The following is a 19,962-nucleotide window of genomic DNA, read 5'->3' as shown; positions in this document are numbered from 1 at the left end:
AACTTGTGTCAGACAAACCATCATTACGGGTAATTTTATCTGTGCGCAAAGAGATGGAAAAAACATCAACGCAATCGAATTGCGGCAATCGCTGGTTCTTTTTTTTAAATATAAATATAATCCCTTAATAACGCACAATTTTCAACAATAAAACATAATACGATATTGCACGCCATGTTCATGTTTGCTATTTCATGATGTGAAGATAGATTTATTGTTCATATTTTCATCCAGTTTCATTTGCGTGTGCCCCTTTACTTTTCTTTTTTTGCTCGTTTCATCATTTATTTTTGAAAATGTATCTTAAAACATATGGCTAAATAAGGCGAGCGAATTTTACAATTGAAAACTAAGATTGCGACGGATTAAATACAACACAAAGCGCACCGTTCAATATGCAGCAGAGCATTGAAGCAAACGAAAGTTATGTGTGGCGGATCAAATTATATAGGCGAACTAAATGAAAAAAAAGACCACTCATCAGAATAAGATTCAAACAAGATCTCGTCACTTCCATAAAAATAAACTTCTTTAAAAAAAAAAACAGTCACCATCATTCGACTGTTATCTCGGCTTCAGTTTACAACGTTGTTTTTTTGTCTTCTTTGGTTTTTTGTTATTGATATTGAATGAAGAACAAATCCAGCCAGTCGACTGAATGCATTGCACTTTGAAATGGAAACGATTCGTGCAAGCGCACGACGCGTAAATCAAGACGCAATATTATATATTGCTCAATTATGAAAACTTTGTACCGACACGATATTAGACATAAATCCCAGGAAAATTATTAAAGATTAACATATTGCATTCTCAACGAATAATAACAATGTGCAAAATGGTTTGCATGGCAAAAATACAAATCGAACAAAAAATCATATACTCACACACTTAATATGAATTGGCGCTCACTCCGCCAGAATAAACATTTGAACATTTGTATTTTTCGTTACATGTTGCAATTACATGCCAATTGATACATCGTGCAGCAACACCTACGTGCCGATCAAGGCGATGCAATATTAATCGACGATGGCGTCGTCGTCGTCATCAACAACAGCAGCAGGTAGCTGGTAGATTTAGCGCACCGCTAACTTGCACAAATATGTACAACATATGAGATGAAAAATAACGCAACTCACACTAAATATTAAAATACTCCCTGCATAAATCCAAAAAAATATTAAAACCAATCGAATCACTTGCTCCAAGAGAGAGAGTGTGCGAGAGAGCGATGGATTGAAACTAGCATATTTCGTTTCGATTTTTTTCTTTCGCAGTTTTTATTGGCGTTTTTTTTCTCTCTTCAAAATGATGATTAAAGCTTTTTGCATTGGTGCATTGAATTGTGTGCATGTGTTTGTGTTATTCGCATTATATATGAATTAATAGACTAATTGTATAACCGATCAATTTAAACAGGTTGAAAATGTGTTGCTGCACAGCACGATTTGGATCACATGTTAGTGGTTTCGACTTCATGATCATTGTTGTTGCTTTTCGTTTGTAATAAACCAGCCCAATTCATGGCACGGTCGAATCGGCATAAAATGAATTGCATTACACTGCATTGTGCACAATTAGCAAACGGTGAAATAGAATGAGCGAACAAAAACATGCGAATTTCAATAGTACAATGAATTTACACTCTTTTATTAATCGTGTACAATTTCCTACTTGAAATTCAGTTAGTATTCCTTTTTTATACGTTTCAAAAAAACCACTGACCTCACTGCATATTTTACGAGCAATAACAAAAGCAAAATTATCTACACGTTTTGAAATCTCAGGAAAATCGGTGAATAAATCGAAGTTCAACGAAAACAAAATACGTAACAAACGATAACAAAAGCCAGCCGATTATTTTCGCTACAAAATTTTTGTTGCTGTTGAAATCACATGCATTTCAATGCAACCATTTTCAAGTTGCAGGCGAGATGTTAGATTTGATGTTATGTACATTGCATTTTCAACACTGAAATCCCACTAAATCAAATATTGTGTCTGGAAAACATTCCGAAAGGATTTTAAAATTACGTAGTTGGTGAGAGACGCGACTGTAGAACAAAATGCACGCACACACACATCACAAGCAATCCAATTGGTAATGCACGCGTTGCAATTTTTCGTTCTTCTTTCGTTTTCCAATTCAAATTGAAACATAGAGAGAGATGAAGAGCCAAATGCACATTCCCGCGTGCAAAATAACAATGATGAAATTGATTGAACTCATTACGCTTTGCATGCGTGATCTGCGGCATTTTTTTTATTGTTGTTGTGTTTGCATTCAATAATAATAGAATCAGACAAAGAGTATTATGGTACATAATTTTGTATCGCCTTTTTGTTGTGGTTCTAATTTGTTTGGGTTGATCTTAATGTGTGTTTTTTTAGATTTTTCTTTGCGCACATATGAAAATTGCATGCTTTCTCAGAGCGAGTGCGTGTGTATGTTGTAAGTAAATTTCACATGAATACAATGCAATTATGGGCAGAATTATTCCGATTACGACATCCAACGAAAACCAAACTAAAAACGTACTCAACGTACGCACAGTGGAATTCGCACAATATGGGCATAGAGCAGCAGAAAAAAAAAACCAGCGATAATGATATTAAAGGTAACAAAGCCATAATGAGATGAGGGTATCGCCTCATTTATTACCACTGGCATTTTACCAGTGTTGAGTCACGGTTCAGCCGACGCAAAAAAAAAAGAAAAAAAATTCAAAAAAAAAAATGTACAAACCGCAAACAAACAACAACCAAATATACTTGAAAAAACGAATGTGAATAACATAAAAACTTATGTACATTTTTAAAAAACTTATCTACATGCGATATGGTCGATTGATAAAAGTTCGAACGAAAATGGGCTTGAAACTCACATGCTGAATTTCTAAACTCGCATTTTTATTCGTTACTTGGTTTCTTCTTCGATTGAAGTATCTCGTTTGCAATTCCATCATTAACCATTGATGTATTCAGTCCAATGCCACAAATGCTTTGCCAAATGGAAATATCTCATCAACACATTCCATGTCCATGGGCATTAATGTGCTTTCGGTGCATTTGCCGACTGTATATTTTCATAAATGATGTCAGACTCTCTCTTTCAACCGTCTTTTTTGTTTTGTGGAGAGAAAATTGTTTATCATGTGAACGATGGTTGAGGAGTGGCAAGAAAAAATCAATTTTCCATGCGGGTCAAAGAACCCCTTCATTCCCTCATTTTTCACTCTCAAAGGTGTCTCAAGTGTCTCTCCGCTCACATTCTTTGTTTCAGTCTCTTTTCAAATTCAACGACCTTATGCAGACACAAACGACCGAACTAAAACATAAACATTCCAATGCGACAATTTAAGGAGCATTTTTTTAGTGTTCATCTGACAAGCGAGATACAAGAAACAATGAGAATGAACATTCTCAAAAGTGAAAAATGACTCAAAAATTCGATTTGTCGCTAATTATATTAATATCGTTTTGTTTTTGAATGGAGTTTTGTTATTCACAGCGGCATTTGTTTTTCTTTTATAATGTGCAAATACGAAATCATGTGAAATAGATAAAAAAAAATGGCATTGAGCAGACACAAACACATTTTAACTGGCTTGTCTGCTGCTGTGTTTCAAACACTCGAATCTTTGTTTCTTCAGTTAATTGTGAAAATTGAATTATGAACGAAATTCAAAAATCTCCAACGGAGTCATCCATCACACCAGCATCGCATACACAAACACATATCCACTTGACTTTGCATCATTTACGATCAAAAGATGCACCAAACAATAGACACTTTATTTTTGTCTATAATAATCTCACGATTCAATTCGCGCCGTACTGAATATACCGTCTCTGTTTATTTTTCGATTTGGAATGAAAGAAACCACGTAGCAATGAATCATTTATGCCGCTTCGTACGTATTATATCGCATTTTGAGAGTGTCAGAGAATAGACATTGCTTATTATTATCTGGGCTGTTTGTTTGTTATTCGATTGGCCATCAATTGGCGCTATGAGTCTGCAGATTCTCTCTTGTCCATATTTTTCATGCGATGCTGCGTTGAATTATTATTGTTATTGTTATTATTTCATTGAAAAAGAGCAGAGAAAACGTTTAACATTTTGGTTTTTATTTCGATGAATTTTCCTCAATTAAAAACGAAACAAACCTGCTGACAAAAGAAATTTACCGTTGAATGTTCAATATATCATAGCCTCATTCCGGTGTGTACAAAACCAACCAGATTCACTGTTTGAAGATACAAATGGCAAAAAGATCAATACAACAACCAAAAAATAGAAACAAAACACACGATGAATATGATTGAACATGCATTTGGCCTCGAGAGAGAGAGAGAGGATAGAAAAAGCCAGAGTGCAGGAGAGAGATAGAAAAGTGGAAAAACAGCAAGTTAATTTCACTTACCTTTTACCGGAATCCAACGGCAAACAAATTCAATCGCCAGCAAATGCAATGGCCGAGTCATTCGAAGGCAAAATATCTGTGAAATTTTACACACAAACAGTAAAAAGAAGAGAAGAGAAAAAAACTGAACTAGACAAACAAATGGCAATGAGCAAAGCCACAATCATCGCATCCAAACCGAGAGAGAGACTTGAATGGCTTTAACCGTTTGCCCATATGTGGCAACAATGTGACGGATCCGTTTTTTTCCCTTGGCTACGCGATTCCGAATTGTGATCGATGCAATCGTTTATATTATAACATATATCGGAGTGTGTAAGGTCTGTACGTACGTGCATCTTTGATAGATAAATATAAAATTGTACCGTACGTTGATCTAGCCGCGCCACAATTCTTTTCTCTTTTGTTTCAGATAAATGTGATCGTGTACACTGCAACAAAACTCCATTTTTTTTCTTGTGTTTCTTTTTGTCTTCCACTTTGCCACCGTGTGTGTTATTTATTTTGCATTTCACATATTTACAAACACCAAACACAATTCGTTGCTATTGTTTTTTTTTGCCATTCACGTCCAAAAAGTCAATATTTTAATGGTGTTTATTATTATTATGACTTTGCAGTTGTTTACAAACCGCAATACAATTTGATATTGTATTTGAATTGCACGCGTAAATTGAAAAGTCTTTGCGAACGCAGACACACACAAGTCGCAATGAAAAACTGTACTAAGTGACAACAAACAAAAATGTGCTTTCGCATTTCAAATGAACAATCGATCGGTTGAACGAAAGGAAGAAATTGGTGTGGCTTTGGCGGGCGTGTGTGTGTATATGCCAAAAACAAAATATTTCTCACTTTTCATTATTGCTGCTTTTGTCAGTGTATCTTTTTTACATTCATATGATTAATGTTTGTCTTTTTGTTTCAATTTTTCTTTGCAGAAAATCGCCTGAAGGATCCGACGTCGCACAAACCGTGTTCAAATATTTGATTCATATGCAACACAGCCATTGTTACAGCAATCAAAAGGGAACGAGTTATGCAAAGTATTGAATCGCCCATTCAGTCCAAAGACATAAGGCATTCACTAGAGAATATACACTTCTTTTTTTTGTGTCATAAAACAATGAATCGCACGCAAAAAATATTTTGCTAATTCATTTTGCGTGCCGTTATTTCCCGTAAGACGAAAAGAAATATAACGGAACGTCCACAATCGACGACGTACAGAACATTTGCTCGAAAGAAAAAAAAACAAAGAAAAACACGATCCAATTAAATCAATTTCGACCAAAGGCCGAATTAAATTACGAGAGACACCGAAAGAGTGCTTCGGCACGTAACAATTTAGTTTACATGTAAATGCAAAAAACCGCCCGTATCAAAGGCGATTTGTAACGAGAACAACGAATAAACTCAACTGTTAACTAACTCATAAAAGGTGAGTGAGAAATAGAAAGATGCCATCGGGTAACGTGCCAACAACACCAACATCGCCCAGTGCAGATACGCCAGAGAAAGAGCATTGCACCGGTAAAATGGTAAGTCATGTTGAAAATACACATTTCTGTCCAACAATGAAGCAACAAAAAACGTCAAATACTTTTTCTTTTATTTGCTAAAAACAGAAAGTTAAGCACACTTTAAGCCTTATTAGCCAATTTAAAATAAAAGAAAGACAATTTAACCAATCAGCAGAACATCAACAAGTCAAGATTTGTTGAAAGTTTTCTTCTGGTCGTGTGTCGCTCAAGTGGTGTGCTGACCATTTTTGGAATTGAATGTATTTATGGTACACACACATTTTTTTGACATTTTTATTGTAATTGAATCGCCAGGCCCACGGTACGATGAGTCTATAGCGACAGTTCATCGCATGCGACTTAATGAGTTTGGACGAAGTTTTAATAGTCCATTGAGTACACTCATATTCAATTGAAGTACATGTCATTGGCTTACATCATCAATTGACATGGGTCAGTTGCTATATGTATTGTTCAGTTTGTTTTTTTAATCTCACTTCGTTTTTGTTTAAACTTTAGCTTTGGCGAAAGGTTAATCCACTTAAAATCGCATCTCATCGGTGAAAATTTCGACATAAACTTTGCGATTAAAGTGTCCACATCGTGTAAATTGCAATTCAATTAAGTGGTGAAAGCCGCTTGCATCACAAACTAAAAACACTTCCAAACAACAAATTGAAACCAAACCAGAAAAAAAACGCACAGAAAATAAGAAAACATCCGAAAAATGTGAACGTGATGCATCCTTATAGCATTGCAAAATGTTCAAAGGCGGAAGTCATGTTCGAAGTGAGAGAGAAACGTGAAAAACATCCCATCGCAAATATTGGCTTCGGCCTTTTTTCTCTTGCTCTTGGTGAATTTGCTTTTGTTTCGAAATATTCCCATTCATTTGAAGTTGAATGGTACTTCATCAGAAACAAAATTCACTTAAAAATACATAGTTGACCTTTTCCGAAATACGTTTTGCTGCTGTCCACCAACGAAAATTATTTACCGTAAATTCTTGAGATGAGAATTTGAACTGTTTGTTTTTCTCAATTTTTCGAAAATTGTCGACACGATGCGTGTGTGGTGAAAACATTTTCGTATATACATAATCATAATCTTATTACCTTCGTACGACCCGACGCATGCAACATTTATATATATGTTTTTTTTCGGTTCTGAAGTCATAATTCGTGGCTTCTTTCGGCCATTGGCCATTCCATCGTATGTAATTAGACTTTGTGGTTCTTGTTATTTTATTGTATAAAGAGAGAAGAGTTGGCGTCATTTAAACGGGAGTAAAAACCAATAGAAATTCTTAACTGGGCGAGTAAAAAGAAAGACGGGAGACATAGAGAAAAAGAAATCGCCGCTTAAGTAATTTATGTTGAACGTGAAAATGATAATATTGTGTTGGTCATATTTGCTATAAGTTGTATGTATAAATATGAAATATGATATCTCGCGTTCTGGCAGTTACCTTAGAATTTTTAATTTAATTTTATTAAAATATGCGCGTCCAATTTACGGTGGAAAAATATGAAATGATGTGCGATTGGAGAAGAGAGCGCGTTAATCCATATTTACAATGTGTGTGCGCGTTGGATTCGGAATGAAATTGAGCAGTAGCCTATAACTGATGGTTTTACTGATTATGAACGCCATCGTTGCGTTGATTATACTAATTTGTGTGCTACTGCCACCGTGTTTGCTGCACAATAAATTATCCATTAGAAAAGAGTGCAACGTAAAAGTTAGAAAAAAACGGAAAAGAAATAAACGTGCTTGTTCATTGGCAATAGATTTTCTACGCCTAGCGCGATGAGCAAAAATGAATGTACTTATTTTCAACCGTTCTAATTGCTGTTTTGCTCATTTTTTTCTGGCCGTTTTTTCACTCTATCTTTAACTGATTTTAACGCCTTCTCCATCGCTTCTTTCATTTAAAATGGATCAAGTAGAAATAGGCGAGTAGCTAAATGAACGCTCACAGCAATAGAAATGGTTGTTTTCTTGTGTATATGTTTCTCTGTGTTCGGCAATTGATTTGGCATGGCCCATAAGCAATAAATGATGTTTTTCTCTTGAAATTTTTCTATCGATCGCTTTCTGATGATGCGATATAGTAGAATTCACGATAAATTATACCTTCAATTCGTATCGCATAAAAAACATGTTATTTCTCTATCTTCAATTCCAATTCCAATTTTTTGATTCAATGTTTCCAAAGATAGGCTTTAATCAAAGGTCGATTCGCTAGCTCCATTTTTTGTTCATAATATTGGCCAATTCGCCGGTGAAAATTATACTTTTATATGAAACGAAATGTTTGATCTTGATTGTCTATATTTTTATGGTGTTTTCGTTTTTACTTGTTCGCTTATTTTATCGCCTATTTATTTTGTGTAATAAAAAAACGGCATTCATACACAGATGTAACAAATATACACATGCAAAGTTCCTATTTTATTTCACTTAAATCGCATGTATTCGATACTTATCTATATCTACTTGTTACTCCATTTATTGCACATATTTTGCGTATCAGTCTCATTCCACAAATTGTGCTTAACTCACCTGATAAGCATATAAATATGCACCGTTATCTTTTTCGGTATAAAAAAATCCTCTTATCGACGGTTGGTTGTTGTTTTTGTACAGTGTTTGCACATTTTTTTTGGCCGAGAACCTTAAAAAGTAGTTAAAATGTGAACAATCAAATTGTAGGAAAAATACCAGCAAGATAACCACAACTAGATATCTCTTTCGATAGCATGATGATTTACACCTAATTATTCTGTATGTGTTTGCGTGTAATATTATTTTATCTCGAATTTCATCATGAACGTTTCTATTTTCAAGCCGAACATCGTTTTTTTCTCACCCGTGATCATATTCCAAGTTTGTTATTTCGAGTGACACGATCATTAGTATATACGCCCAATGCAATTCTTGTTAGTTTTCTGACATTTTTCTCTTTAATTTCTAGATAATAATTAAAATAAAACATTTTCATAATTGTATAATAATTATAAAGTGAATTCCAAGCTTGAATAATTTCAAATTCATGCATTTTTTTCAATTTTTACAAATAAATTCATGTTTCTTGTTATTTTTAATTTCAGCAGCGACAAATGTCCTATGATCCAACCGAGTATGTGCAACGGGCTCGTGTAACAAAAGCGGCACCACCGAAACCAGCCGCCAATCCATTGCAATTCGTTGCAATCAAACCGTGTAATTTGTATCAAAGTGCACAGGATCAACTTAAACGTGCCGAAGAAGTAAAAAAGGTCAAAGAGATCGTTAAAGAAGAACCGGAAGATTGGCAAAGCGTAAGTTGGTTGTCCATCTATCTTTTTTTTTATTTCTACATACAGTGTCGACATTTCGTCTTCTTTTTCTGTCGTTCTTTTAAAATAAACGTTAGTTTACACACTCGTTTTTCTTCTAAATAAATCATTTTTGATGTCGTTTCTCGTTACTTTATTTTTACAAAATGATGTTCATTCTGATAAAAGTTATTTTTTTTGCTCAAAGAACGTCATAAATGCCCGGCATTTATACATATTAAATAGAAGAGAGCAAAAAAAAAATTCGTTGAAATGGACAGACACAGACCGAACAACCTGCAGTGTCACAAGACTTGGCCACTTTTGCTGCGTGTCGTTTATGCATGTGTGTGTGCGTTTCTCTCACCTTGCGTATAATATTGAAATGTAATTCCAAGTATGACTTTGTCATCGTACAATCAATTAGATTAAATTACAGTTTATCGCGTTGTTCTTCAGCATTTTTTTCTTTTTAAATGGTATTGCAGCTCGCAATATTCTCGATCCCTGCTATTTTGTGTGCGTGTATTTTTTTTAACATCGTACTCCCATCGCAATATATAATTACGTACAATTTCTAAAGATTACCATCAAATGAAATTGTGAAAATGTGAGTGAAGTTCGCTGGAACGAATGGAACAAATCAAAACAAGAGCACAAGAAAATCAATGTAAAGTATAACGGTATAATTACACTCATTAGCCATATACGTTTTGTTTTGACGTTGTCGCTTTTTCTACACATCCATAGCATGCAGCAGTGTTTTCTTCTTCGTCGAAAAACTTGCTATGATTGTTTCTGTTTAGATGTTGTGTGTTTTTTTGTTCGTTCATTTTCTTTTTCCTCTTGTGCGCGTAAGAATAAATGGCAACGCTTAACACTTTTGCTATTGCAATTGGTGTAATTCATCCGCTTTGAATTAAAATAAGACCAAAACTTTGCACAAACACTGTTTGAGTACAGAGAAAGAGAGAGAGCGAAAGAGAGGGAGAGAAATTAGAAAAATGCGAACCAAGATGACAGCAAGTTCTTGTATGGTTTTGTGTATATGGTGTTTGTGTGGTTTTAGGTGAACTTGTTTACTAGCATCTACATAGTGTATTTTCTCGAGAACTCTTAAAAAAGAAGAAGAAGAAAAAGCACATATGTACATAATGCAAACATATCGTCTCTTTTGTTTGTATACACAAAATCCACCTCATTTAAATCTCAAGAATAGTTTCTACATTGCACTGCGACTGTGTGATTGTTGAAATAGTGATCGGCATAGCAAAAGGTTGAAACAATTTTTATCGCTATTCGTTATACATTCCATAAGCGTAATCTGCGACGATTGTGTATACGCACGCCGTACAACAACAGCAGCAAAAGCAACAACAACGAAAAAAAAGAAAGAAATCATTCTAGATATATCTCTGGTTGATAAATTTTAATCATTTTCTAAACGAATGTTGTTTGTCGTAAAGTTCATTGACGAACGAATTGAAAGAGAGGGAGAGAAAAAGATGTTTTTATGGGACACCGTAGCATATCAACGATAAATAAATATATAGGTTGATGAAACAATGCGTTGGCATTGTAGCACAATTATTTGTCTCCATTCCAACCTGCTGTCATTTGAGAGAAATAGAGATGTACGTGTTTTCTCTGAATTGCTCAACAAGTTGCAGTGGTCGATTCACTTGACCCGTTCTATTTTGAGCAAAGCCTCATATTTAGTTAGCACGATTAAGCTAATTCAATTTATATTTATATCACATTGTTTATGCTCTTAATCAAGTTCATCAAACTGTTTGACCCGAAAGCCAACTGTGTAAATACACAAAATTGAATTGATTTGGCCGTGCAACGATCCAAGATAATTGTTTAATTTGCTTTTAATTATTTGCCAGACGATGACAACAACAATAACAACAATTTATCGAATGTTGACTAGCAAGTCAGTAGTCATGCAGCGCAAACTTTAAATTAATTGAAATGCAGAAAAGACGATAATGGCAAGTTATCCAGGCAAATTATTCGCATGAAGTACGAATAGGTCATGCATTTGACCTGATTGATTGAATTAATCGGTTGCTCACTCATAGTATTCTTCTCTTCATTTGTATTCATCCATATAGACATGTTTTTTTAACCTACGAGCCACACGCAGCAGCAAGTGAAATTCAAACGATCAACGATATAAATGCCAAATTTTGAATATGAATAAATAAACAAGCGATTTGTTCATGTGTGTGAATATTTAACGAAAAAAAATCGTGGCTTGGCATTTGCTTCGCTCTCCCTCTCTTATATTCGTTATTTTGAGAAATTTACAATTTAAATCATTTCGCTTCTCGATCAAAAACCGATCCACACAAATCAAACACACAATACATTTCGGCTACTTAATAAATATTTACCGATTTACCGTGCGCTGTGTGCTTTGTTGTTATTTTTTTTTTTGAATTTGTTCTTTACGGGCCTTTTTTAATGTTCGTTGTTTCGGCTGGACAAACAACGCTGTGAGCATGTTGCATTCAATATATATGATAATTCAGCTCCCATTCATTCGGTGCTTATGCACCTTGGCACTTTTTTGCTCTCTCCCTCTCTCTTTCTCTTTCTCTCTTTCTTCCTGCCTTTACTCTATCCACAACGTGTGTGTCTGTGCGCCACTGTTTGTGTTTTCGCTAATCACGTTTTTCTCATTTCGTTAGCATGTTGCCATGTTTTTTTTTGCTCTCATGCTTCTTTTTCATCTTTTGCTCTTTTGTTTATCCATTGAAAATCAGTGCCAAATACCATATCGTTCCGAAAATTTTCGGATGATTCAGGTAGTCTTTTTGCCCATTCAGCACATTGAGTTTGTGTAAATGTAAATTGAATTGGTGGCTATTCAAATACATGCATTGTACAGTTACTGGATCAATTTCACGCCCGGTTTTTTTATTCTTCGTCTTACCTCTTGTCTTTCGTTCGCCATCTTTCGTAAACTTGGTTTTTGGTGTTTTTAGCCATTTCGCCGGTTCGCATACGCATCAATGCAAGTGAAAGAATGTGTATTGTTTCAATTTTTCGGTCATTGTAGTTGCTGACTTTTAATTTAGAATTTATCGCACGTAGCAATTGTTGTATTTGTACGAGTTTTCGACGCCTCGTTACCGCATGTTCAACCAATTTTACGGACCATACATGAATCGCATACTAACTTATTCCGGCCAAACATAATATAGCAATTTGAAGAGAAAAAAATAGCTATGTTATTCCATTGAAAAAGAGATTGACTAATGTCGCGATCTGATGGAATGCAAATTGATAAATTTCATGCCGCCAGTTATGGTCTGTTTCTCTCTTGTTCGCTTGCTCACTCTGTCATCTATGCATAACGTGACGAAATTGGCCAACTTAACACATCAAAAGGTGTGAGAATCGTATTACTTTAAAGTTTTCTTTTCCATCGCGTATTTCGATTTAAAATTAGAATTTTGCACAATTTTCTGAAATTGCTTTTACGATGTAATTCCCTTTCGGTGAATTTCAACACACACATTCTTTCATCGCAATAGATGAGGAGATTATAGTTTAGCAAGTTTTCTGGCAGACACACAAAATTCTTAATAAATTCTTTAATGGTTTTCTCTCTCTCTCTCTCTCTCTCTCTCTCTCTCTCTCTCTCTCTCTCTCTCTCTCTCTCTCTCTCTCTCTCTCTCTTGTCATGTCGCCGTATGCGAAACGTTGACGATGGCCGAGCGAAACGTGTATTTCAAAAACGACCAATTTTCATGATTTTTTCAATACTATATTTATGTGTAAACCGGCAAAAATATCAATAATATTTTTGCGTGTCTGTTTATTTGTCTGCTTAAACTTACAACTAAGTCGGAAGCTAAACAACAAAACTGTTCCTCTTATGATATTTTGTTCAGCAAAAAAAAATAGTTATTTTCCATGGAAGTTCTCACGATCAATCAATACGGTAACATGTAAAGTCTGGAATGTCGAAAAGATGCACGCAGCATGCGCATACACAGATGCATACACGTCTTTTGCTTCGTTTTTTTTCTTCTCCTTCAAAATCCAAAAAAAAAATCTCCAATCATATTCTCTCAAGCTGCTCCGAAAGAAAATAAAAATGAAATAAATCGAAAACAAAGAGATCGATGCACAACTGTTACATAACAAATAACAACTATGTTTCGAACATTCCAAAATGCACGAAGAACATGAATGATTCCACATCTCGGCAAAGTCATTCGAAAACAACAAACGTTTCGGTTGCGTCTTTCTCACTTTGTGTTGTTCGTTGATACCGGCGTGTGAGCCCGATACAACAAAATACATCGACACATTTTAAAATGTTTGATCTTCATGTTAGAGCAGGTCACATCGATCAGTGCCTATAAGCATGCATCTCCTTCTTCTTCTTTTTTTACCTGAATCACCCGAAAAAATCGGTTAAGTATTTAAAATGTTTTTAAAGAATATTGAAAACACACACATGTACGATCGTAAACCACAAATATTTACAGCCCATGAGATGCGTAGTTGTAATGATGAGTCTTTAAGGTGACCATTAAGACACTAACACATACAAAATGCCACAATTTTAATGTGATCTGATTCGAAAGATACATATATATGGCATATATTATGTGCAGCATTTGAAATTTGTAAATTAGTCATAATAATATATATATTTTTTCCATTCGAAACGACGTAAATTCAACGCATACACACACACAAAATCAGACAACTGTCGATGAAGTGAATAGGGTTTAAGTTATAATGTTTTTTATATATATTATTATTCAAAGGCCATCATTTTGTCGATTTCGAATTCAATAGGCGTAGAAACGTCAAGCAGACAACAACGATTGTCGATATCATAAAAAATCATTTTTCAAAACTTTTGGGCCTGAATTCATAAATATCAAGAAAGTCAATTTTTAGTTGGTCAAATAAGTTCAGTTGAAGCGGTTGTGACAAAAGCGGTGTGTTAACAAAATTGATTCTATTTTCGGTGTACGTTATTTTGTAAACACTCCAAATAAAGATTTAACATTTGAATAAACGGTGCCATTTAACATGCATAAAAACCATTAAAAATCCAAATTATTGTTGGAAAAAGTGCTCCAAAAAAATTGTGTTTCGAAAAAAAAGAGAAGAGTTTTATGTCCGCATCATTTTTTCTTGTGTGTGTGAGAATATCAGTGATATTTGCTTTGTTCCCAGCGACAAGTAGATAGAGAAAAGCGAAATTTGCATGATAATGATATGGTTGAAGCAGATGAAACTGAATGAGTACCAGTGAATGGTCGTTGTGTTTCTTTGATGTGTAAGTGGTTCGTTTCACGTTTTGATTTGGAACATGTTCTCAAATACAAATGAAAGAGCGGTTTTTGTTGTCTGTAAACATAAACAAAAGCCACCTGAAGCTTGATCTCGAAAAAAAGAAGAGACAAAAAAATACGACACTAAAACTCTATTCAACATAAGAAACGGAGAAAAAAATCTTCTCTTTTAAATTGACGTTTATAAATGGAATGCTTTGTGTGTTGAATGTGCGAATTTGGAACGGACGTTTGTCTCTTCCACCGTTGCTTACAGTTTTCTATTATTTCATTTCGTATTGTTATAGTATTTTGGTTGAGTGAAAATCTCGACGCTAGTCTGGCCGAGTTTCGATTTGATGCGACGCTGAAAATCATTCGCTTTAATGGATTCTACGTCTATTTCATTTTCTTTTTGCCGTAGAGTACTCAGTACATTCAATGATTTTACTCGAGCAATTATTACCACGTTTCAAACGAAAAGCAAAAATTCTGCCCAAAAATTGCGGTCAACAATTGAATGGATTCTGTGTTTTGATGTTAATTAATGAATGTTCAACTTCGTTGACGTACTGTACTGAATGAAACGGTAAAGAAAAGCTATCCATGGATAAATGACAATTTTGACGTCTACATAAATTCTATACCCACTTCGGAAGCGAGGTGAATCGCATTAAATTTATGCTCATAGCCGAAATGTGATACTTACCACACACACAAACAAAAATGAAAGCAATGAAGAGAAATAAAATGAGTAATAACTTTTTGTTGGACTTACTCTTTGATAGCCAATTCATAAGCCTTAATTCTGTGGCCATTGCAAATTCGGCTTTATTTTTGGAAGAAAAAAGTCGAAAAATCGTGAACTTAATCCGATTTACTCCATGCATTCGTCACTTAACAAATTCATTCCATTTTCTACAAATGTTCAAGAATAAATCCGGTATTGATCCACGATTGCCGACAATAATAATGAATGAAATGTCAGGTGAATCGAAGAAAACCATGTTATGGTAACGACCATTTCACTTTGAATCGAAGAGAAACGTTTAATTTTTTACTATCACTTAAGTGTATTCGCTAATCGTGATGATGAATCGCAAATCGAAATCGAAATGAACATCATTTAAGCTATAATTTGATTATTTTAGTATGATTACAGTTCTTCCGGCGCCGTTTTTTTTTTTTCTTCTCTTTTGCTAATTGATCATTTGACTGAATTTTTTTTGCTTATGATTTCTTTTTCCCACACACAGAATTTGGACAATTGGAAAAGCGGACGCCGAAAACGTGTTGAACACATTATCGATCGCGTTGTCGAAGCGAAAAAACTCGAAATGGAAGAGATTGATCGAAATCGAAAGAAATCGAAAACATTTTCGGAGATGATGGAAGAAAGGTAAGATGCATTTTATTTGGTCGTGGATTTATCAAATCAATTATCGTTCCGTTCAATTAAAACCGAATATTCCGGGTTAAAGATTGAACATTTATATTTGACGTTGTTCACATTTACATAAGAGCCATTGAACCGATAACGATACAACAACAACCAAACATTGGATATACAAAATAGAGAATATTAGCATTTGCGAAAGTTAAATTGATAAAACACAGAGAGCAATAGAAAATTGAAATTGGATGTGGAGCCCATTGAAAAATTGAAAGTTTGCTATCTCTCAATGTGTGTGTCTGTGTGTCGTCGGTTTGATTATTGTTTTGGTTGATCGGGGTGATGACATTTTCAATTTAAATATAGAAAACCACAAAACCATGAGCAGGTCTCTTTCAATTTCCTTAATTTACTTGTGCGATTGATTTGTGCGCACCGCAGCACAGCGCCCGCGGGAGCGTCACAATCTATTAGATCAAAAGCGTACAACTATCAAGCGCAAAATTGGTGAAATGGTTTCGTTGTCAATATAGAGTCAAAGACATGTCGAAGACGGTTCAAATGCACACAAACACATACATACATCACATTTAAACCAAATCAAATTGCAATAAATTACCGTTATTTATGCATTCAGTTATTCATTTTGAAAGTCAAACTGCAAATCATTTTGACCATAATTTCAGCTTCAAACATCAATCGATTAAATGCTTTTACCATAAATTTAATAAGCAACACACTAATGCGAACTCTTTTTTTTCTGGTTTTGCTTCTTTGACAATATTGCCAATATTGTTACGTAGTCATTGTGCGCGCAATGGTACGTATTTTAGATAAAATCGACGATTTTTTTTTTCGTTCGTCAATTCGATGGTTTAACCATTCGTATTTCATTCAGAGCGCGTCATTCGAATGTCAAGTCACAACGAAATGGTCATTATTGTAATTTAATATTGCATAAAATTACAATGGGCAATTCGCAATTTCCGAATTGTTCAACAAAAGATTTGTAAGCAATATATAGTTTGCGACAAAAGTGTCACCGGACGAATTGAACACATTAAGTAATGCAATGTGACAAACCGATCGTAAAGCGGAACCAAATATAGTCGAACGAAATATTTTTCGAACATCGAAATGCCCACAGTAACGCCGTATAATGCTAATCCCCTTCTTATAACACCATATGGAATGAATGTAGTGACCAGACACATGAACGCCATAAATATAAACTGTTTTTGTTTTTCGAATATAAAAAATACCACAATTAAAATGTTCCATTTTCATATTTACTCGATTTGTGGCCGGTCTGTCGCGACACTTTTTTCTCTCATTTGCAACGTAAACAAACCGTTTTTACCCTACGATATATGTATACTGTGTATCGATAATGTGCACAGATGCTTATATCCAGTCATTTAATGCAGTCGTTGCATTTAACGAGCCAAAACGTAGAAAAACAAAAATTAACCAAAACAATATTGCACTGTGTACTAATTGTAAACAATGTGTTTTATTCATTTCATTTTCACAATGAAAATGCTCACAAGTTCACATCTACATGCATATGCGCAATGTGCACACAGTCATTGGTGGTTTTCACAATTTTGTTCTAATTGGATTTCGAACGAATGAATGCACAACAAAAAATAGCTCCGAAAAATTGTATGCAAATGTTTGTGCCTTTGGTGCATACTATGCACTGCATAGCAAAAGGTCTTTTGCGCTATATCATTTACTTCCAGTGTCTTGTTGAGCTGTACGCGGCATGTTGAATTCATTATTTGTGTTTGTTTCTCTTTTTTTTGACGAAAATGACGTGCTGCGCTGTATATAAAATATCTTCTACGGTGTATTTACAAACAATATAAAAATTACCATACGCATAACGTGAAAATATGTGTCGGATGTGCTTCAAGTTTATGATTCTTTCTGATCGTTCGTCAGAATCAAGAACCCGTATGATTTTTTATCTGATTTGTTTTTGTTTGCTTTATTTTGATGTGCTGAAAACCGCTTTTTCTCATTCTTTAATCGGCCTCAAATGAATTTCGATCGATGCAGCCGCTCTTGTAATCGAAGTATTTTTTTTTTTTGTTTGCAATTAGCAATTTGATTTTGCTTTAAAATGTTTGCAATTTTTAGGGCATTATGTTTCTATTCCAAACATTGTAATTCATTCGATTACTTGCATTCACTTCAAAAAGATGATTGGATTGAAATGCGTGCCAGTGTGTGTGTTTGTTTGCACTTTGAGGCTGTAATTATGGGCACCAGGTGTTTATTAGTATAATGTTGATCATAAAATCCTCTCTTTTTCTTCTGATCACTATCAACCCATGCCAAATGCATTCAAATTAACAACGGTAAAAGATGTTGATTATTCCAGTTACGTCTTAACACAAGCAATCATCGATTTGGCCATGACATGTACGTACAATAATAATTGAATCGTAAACTTTCGAATGGTTTTGAACGCATGAAAAATCCAAAGAAAAATCTCATCATCAAATGCAGCAAACATGGCAAACAGTCTATCTAAGTACACCTAACATATCAATGAAACTAATTGGCACTTTTGTGTTGGTAACGTACGAAACGAAAATTGCACCTATGACGGCAATGACGACGGATGAAGATGGTCGACGCTCGACAATTCAATGGCAAATCTGCATTTCGTAATGAAAATGGTTTTTTGTTTATTTTTTCTTTGTCGATTGTGACGTGCGAATGTATCACCGTGAAATACAATAATTAGCGAAAAATAGAATTTGCCATAAAATACACAAATAACGAAGAGAAAAATGAAAAGAGAAACGACGATGATAGTGTTTGGCCGATCGCTATTACGACCATAATAACATACATGGAATAAAAAAAAAATACTATACAGTGGATAAACATCAAAATATGGAAATAAAAACAATTCCATTGAAAGCAAGTTGAAGTCAATTTTTTTCTTATCTCTCTCCCTCTCTCTCTCTCGTTCATATTCACACACTCATTCCATTCTACAAACTGAAAATGCCGTTATGCTGCGATTCAACGTTTGTAATCATGATTTACAACATCGTCTTCATTCGATCGATTCAAACAGACGACGGAATCGATACAAACGAATTCAATACATTTTCATCGGAATTGTAATTTATATATTGAATAAATTAGCAAAAATAAAGTTGTTTGTCTTGATCTGTCGATGTGTTCTTTACGAAATTTTGATTGTTACCGCCATTATGGTGATGAAAAGAAAAATACAATTTAAATTTGAAAGAAGAAAAAAAAACGAAATACCGATTCGATTATGATTTTACAATCGACTTCGATAGCTCGTAGAATTGTTTTTGTTGATACACTTCACCGCTATCGATAATTATACATTTTTTTTATTAGATTTGTGATCAATGGTTCCACTTTTTGTTTTAAACTCGGACAGTGAATTGTGATACGATTCTTTTTTCTTTCGTTTTTTGTATCCCCTGTCATTAATCCATAACAAAGTTTTTAATGCAGACGCTGTGGATTTGGTGCTACGATAAAAAAGATTAAATAATAAAAAAAGACCCGAAGATAGAGAGATTTATTGTGAACGAAGGAAATTATGGGAGCAACCAATAAAAAAAGTAGATGCGATGAAATGATAGAAAGAAATTATGAAATTTGTGTGTGTTTATTTGTTGTCTATTCGTATGCAAATTCATATACATCATTTTTTTCGCCCATTCAATTGCAATGAATGGCCAATAATTATATGATGAAGATGAGCGTCGATTGTGAATGGGAAAATCGTCTTATTCGGTCTTTTAATGAAATTGTACCGTTTTACGGTCATTTCTTTTTCTTCTTTTTTTACCACATTTTACTCGATCCAAATCTAAATTATCATCTCTTCTTTTTCCACACACAACAATATTTCGCCCAGACCCGATTCAAATTCAAGTCATATTATTCAAATATTTTCCTTGATACATTTCAATTTCTTTG

The 19,962-nt window shown here is 34.4% G+C and overlaps 1 protein-coding gene across 4 annotated transcripts in view; it reads left to right on the top strand.

Annotated features, from left to right (window-relative positions):
• Positions 1-19,962, top strand: part of LOC116339854 (myb-like protein X) — a 55,177-nt gene that overhangs the window by 24,257 nt on the left and 10,958 nt on the right. For 2 of the 4 annotated variants that reach the window (XM_031765922.1, XM_031765921.1), the window contains exons 2-4: positions 5,372-5,971; positions 9,067-9,276; positions 15,842-15,984. In XM_031765922.1, coding sequence (XP_031621782.1) covers positions 5,891-5,971; positions 9,067-9,276; positions 15,842-15,984 — 434 coding nt within the window. In that variant the 5' untranslated portion in view covers positions 5,372-5,890. Of the gene's footprint in view, positions 1-5,371; positions 5,972-8,793; positions 8,896-9,066; positions 9,277-14,571; positions 14,591-15,841; positions 15,985-19,962 lie in introns of those variants that run through there. The other 2 variants (XM_031765923.1, XM_031765926.1) reach the window with 2 other exon arrangements.

This window comes from Contarinia nasturtii, unplaced genomic scaffold, assembly GCF_009176525.2.
Source record: "Contarinia nasturtii isolate CC-2019 unplaced genomic scaffold, AAFC_CNas_1.1 Cnas_scaffold_533, whole genome shotgun sequence".
Classification (NCBI taxonomy): domain Eukaryota; kingdom Metazoa; phylum Arthropoda; class Insecta; order Diptera; family Cecidomyiidae; genus Contarinia; species Contarinia nasturtii.
This window is presented reverse-complemented; position numbering and strand designations above follow the sequence as displayed.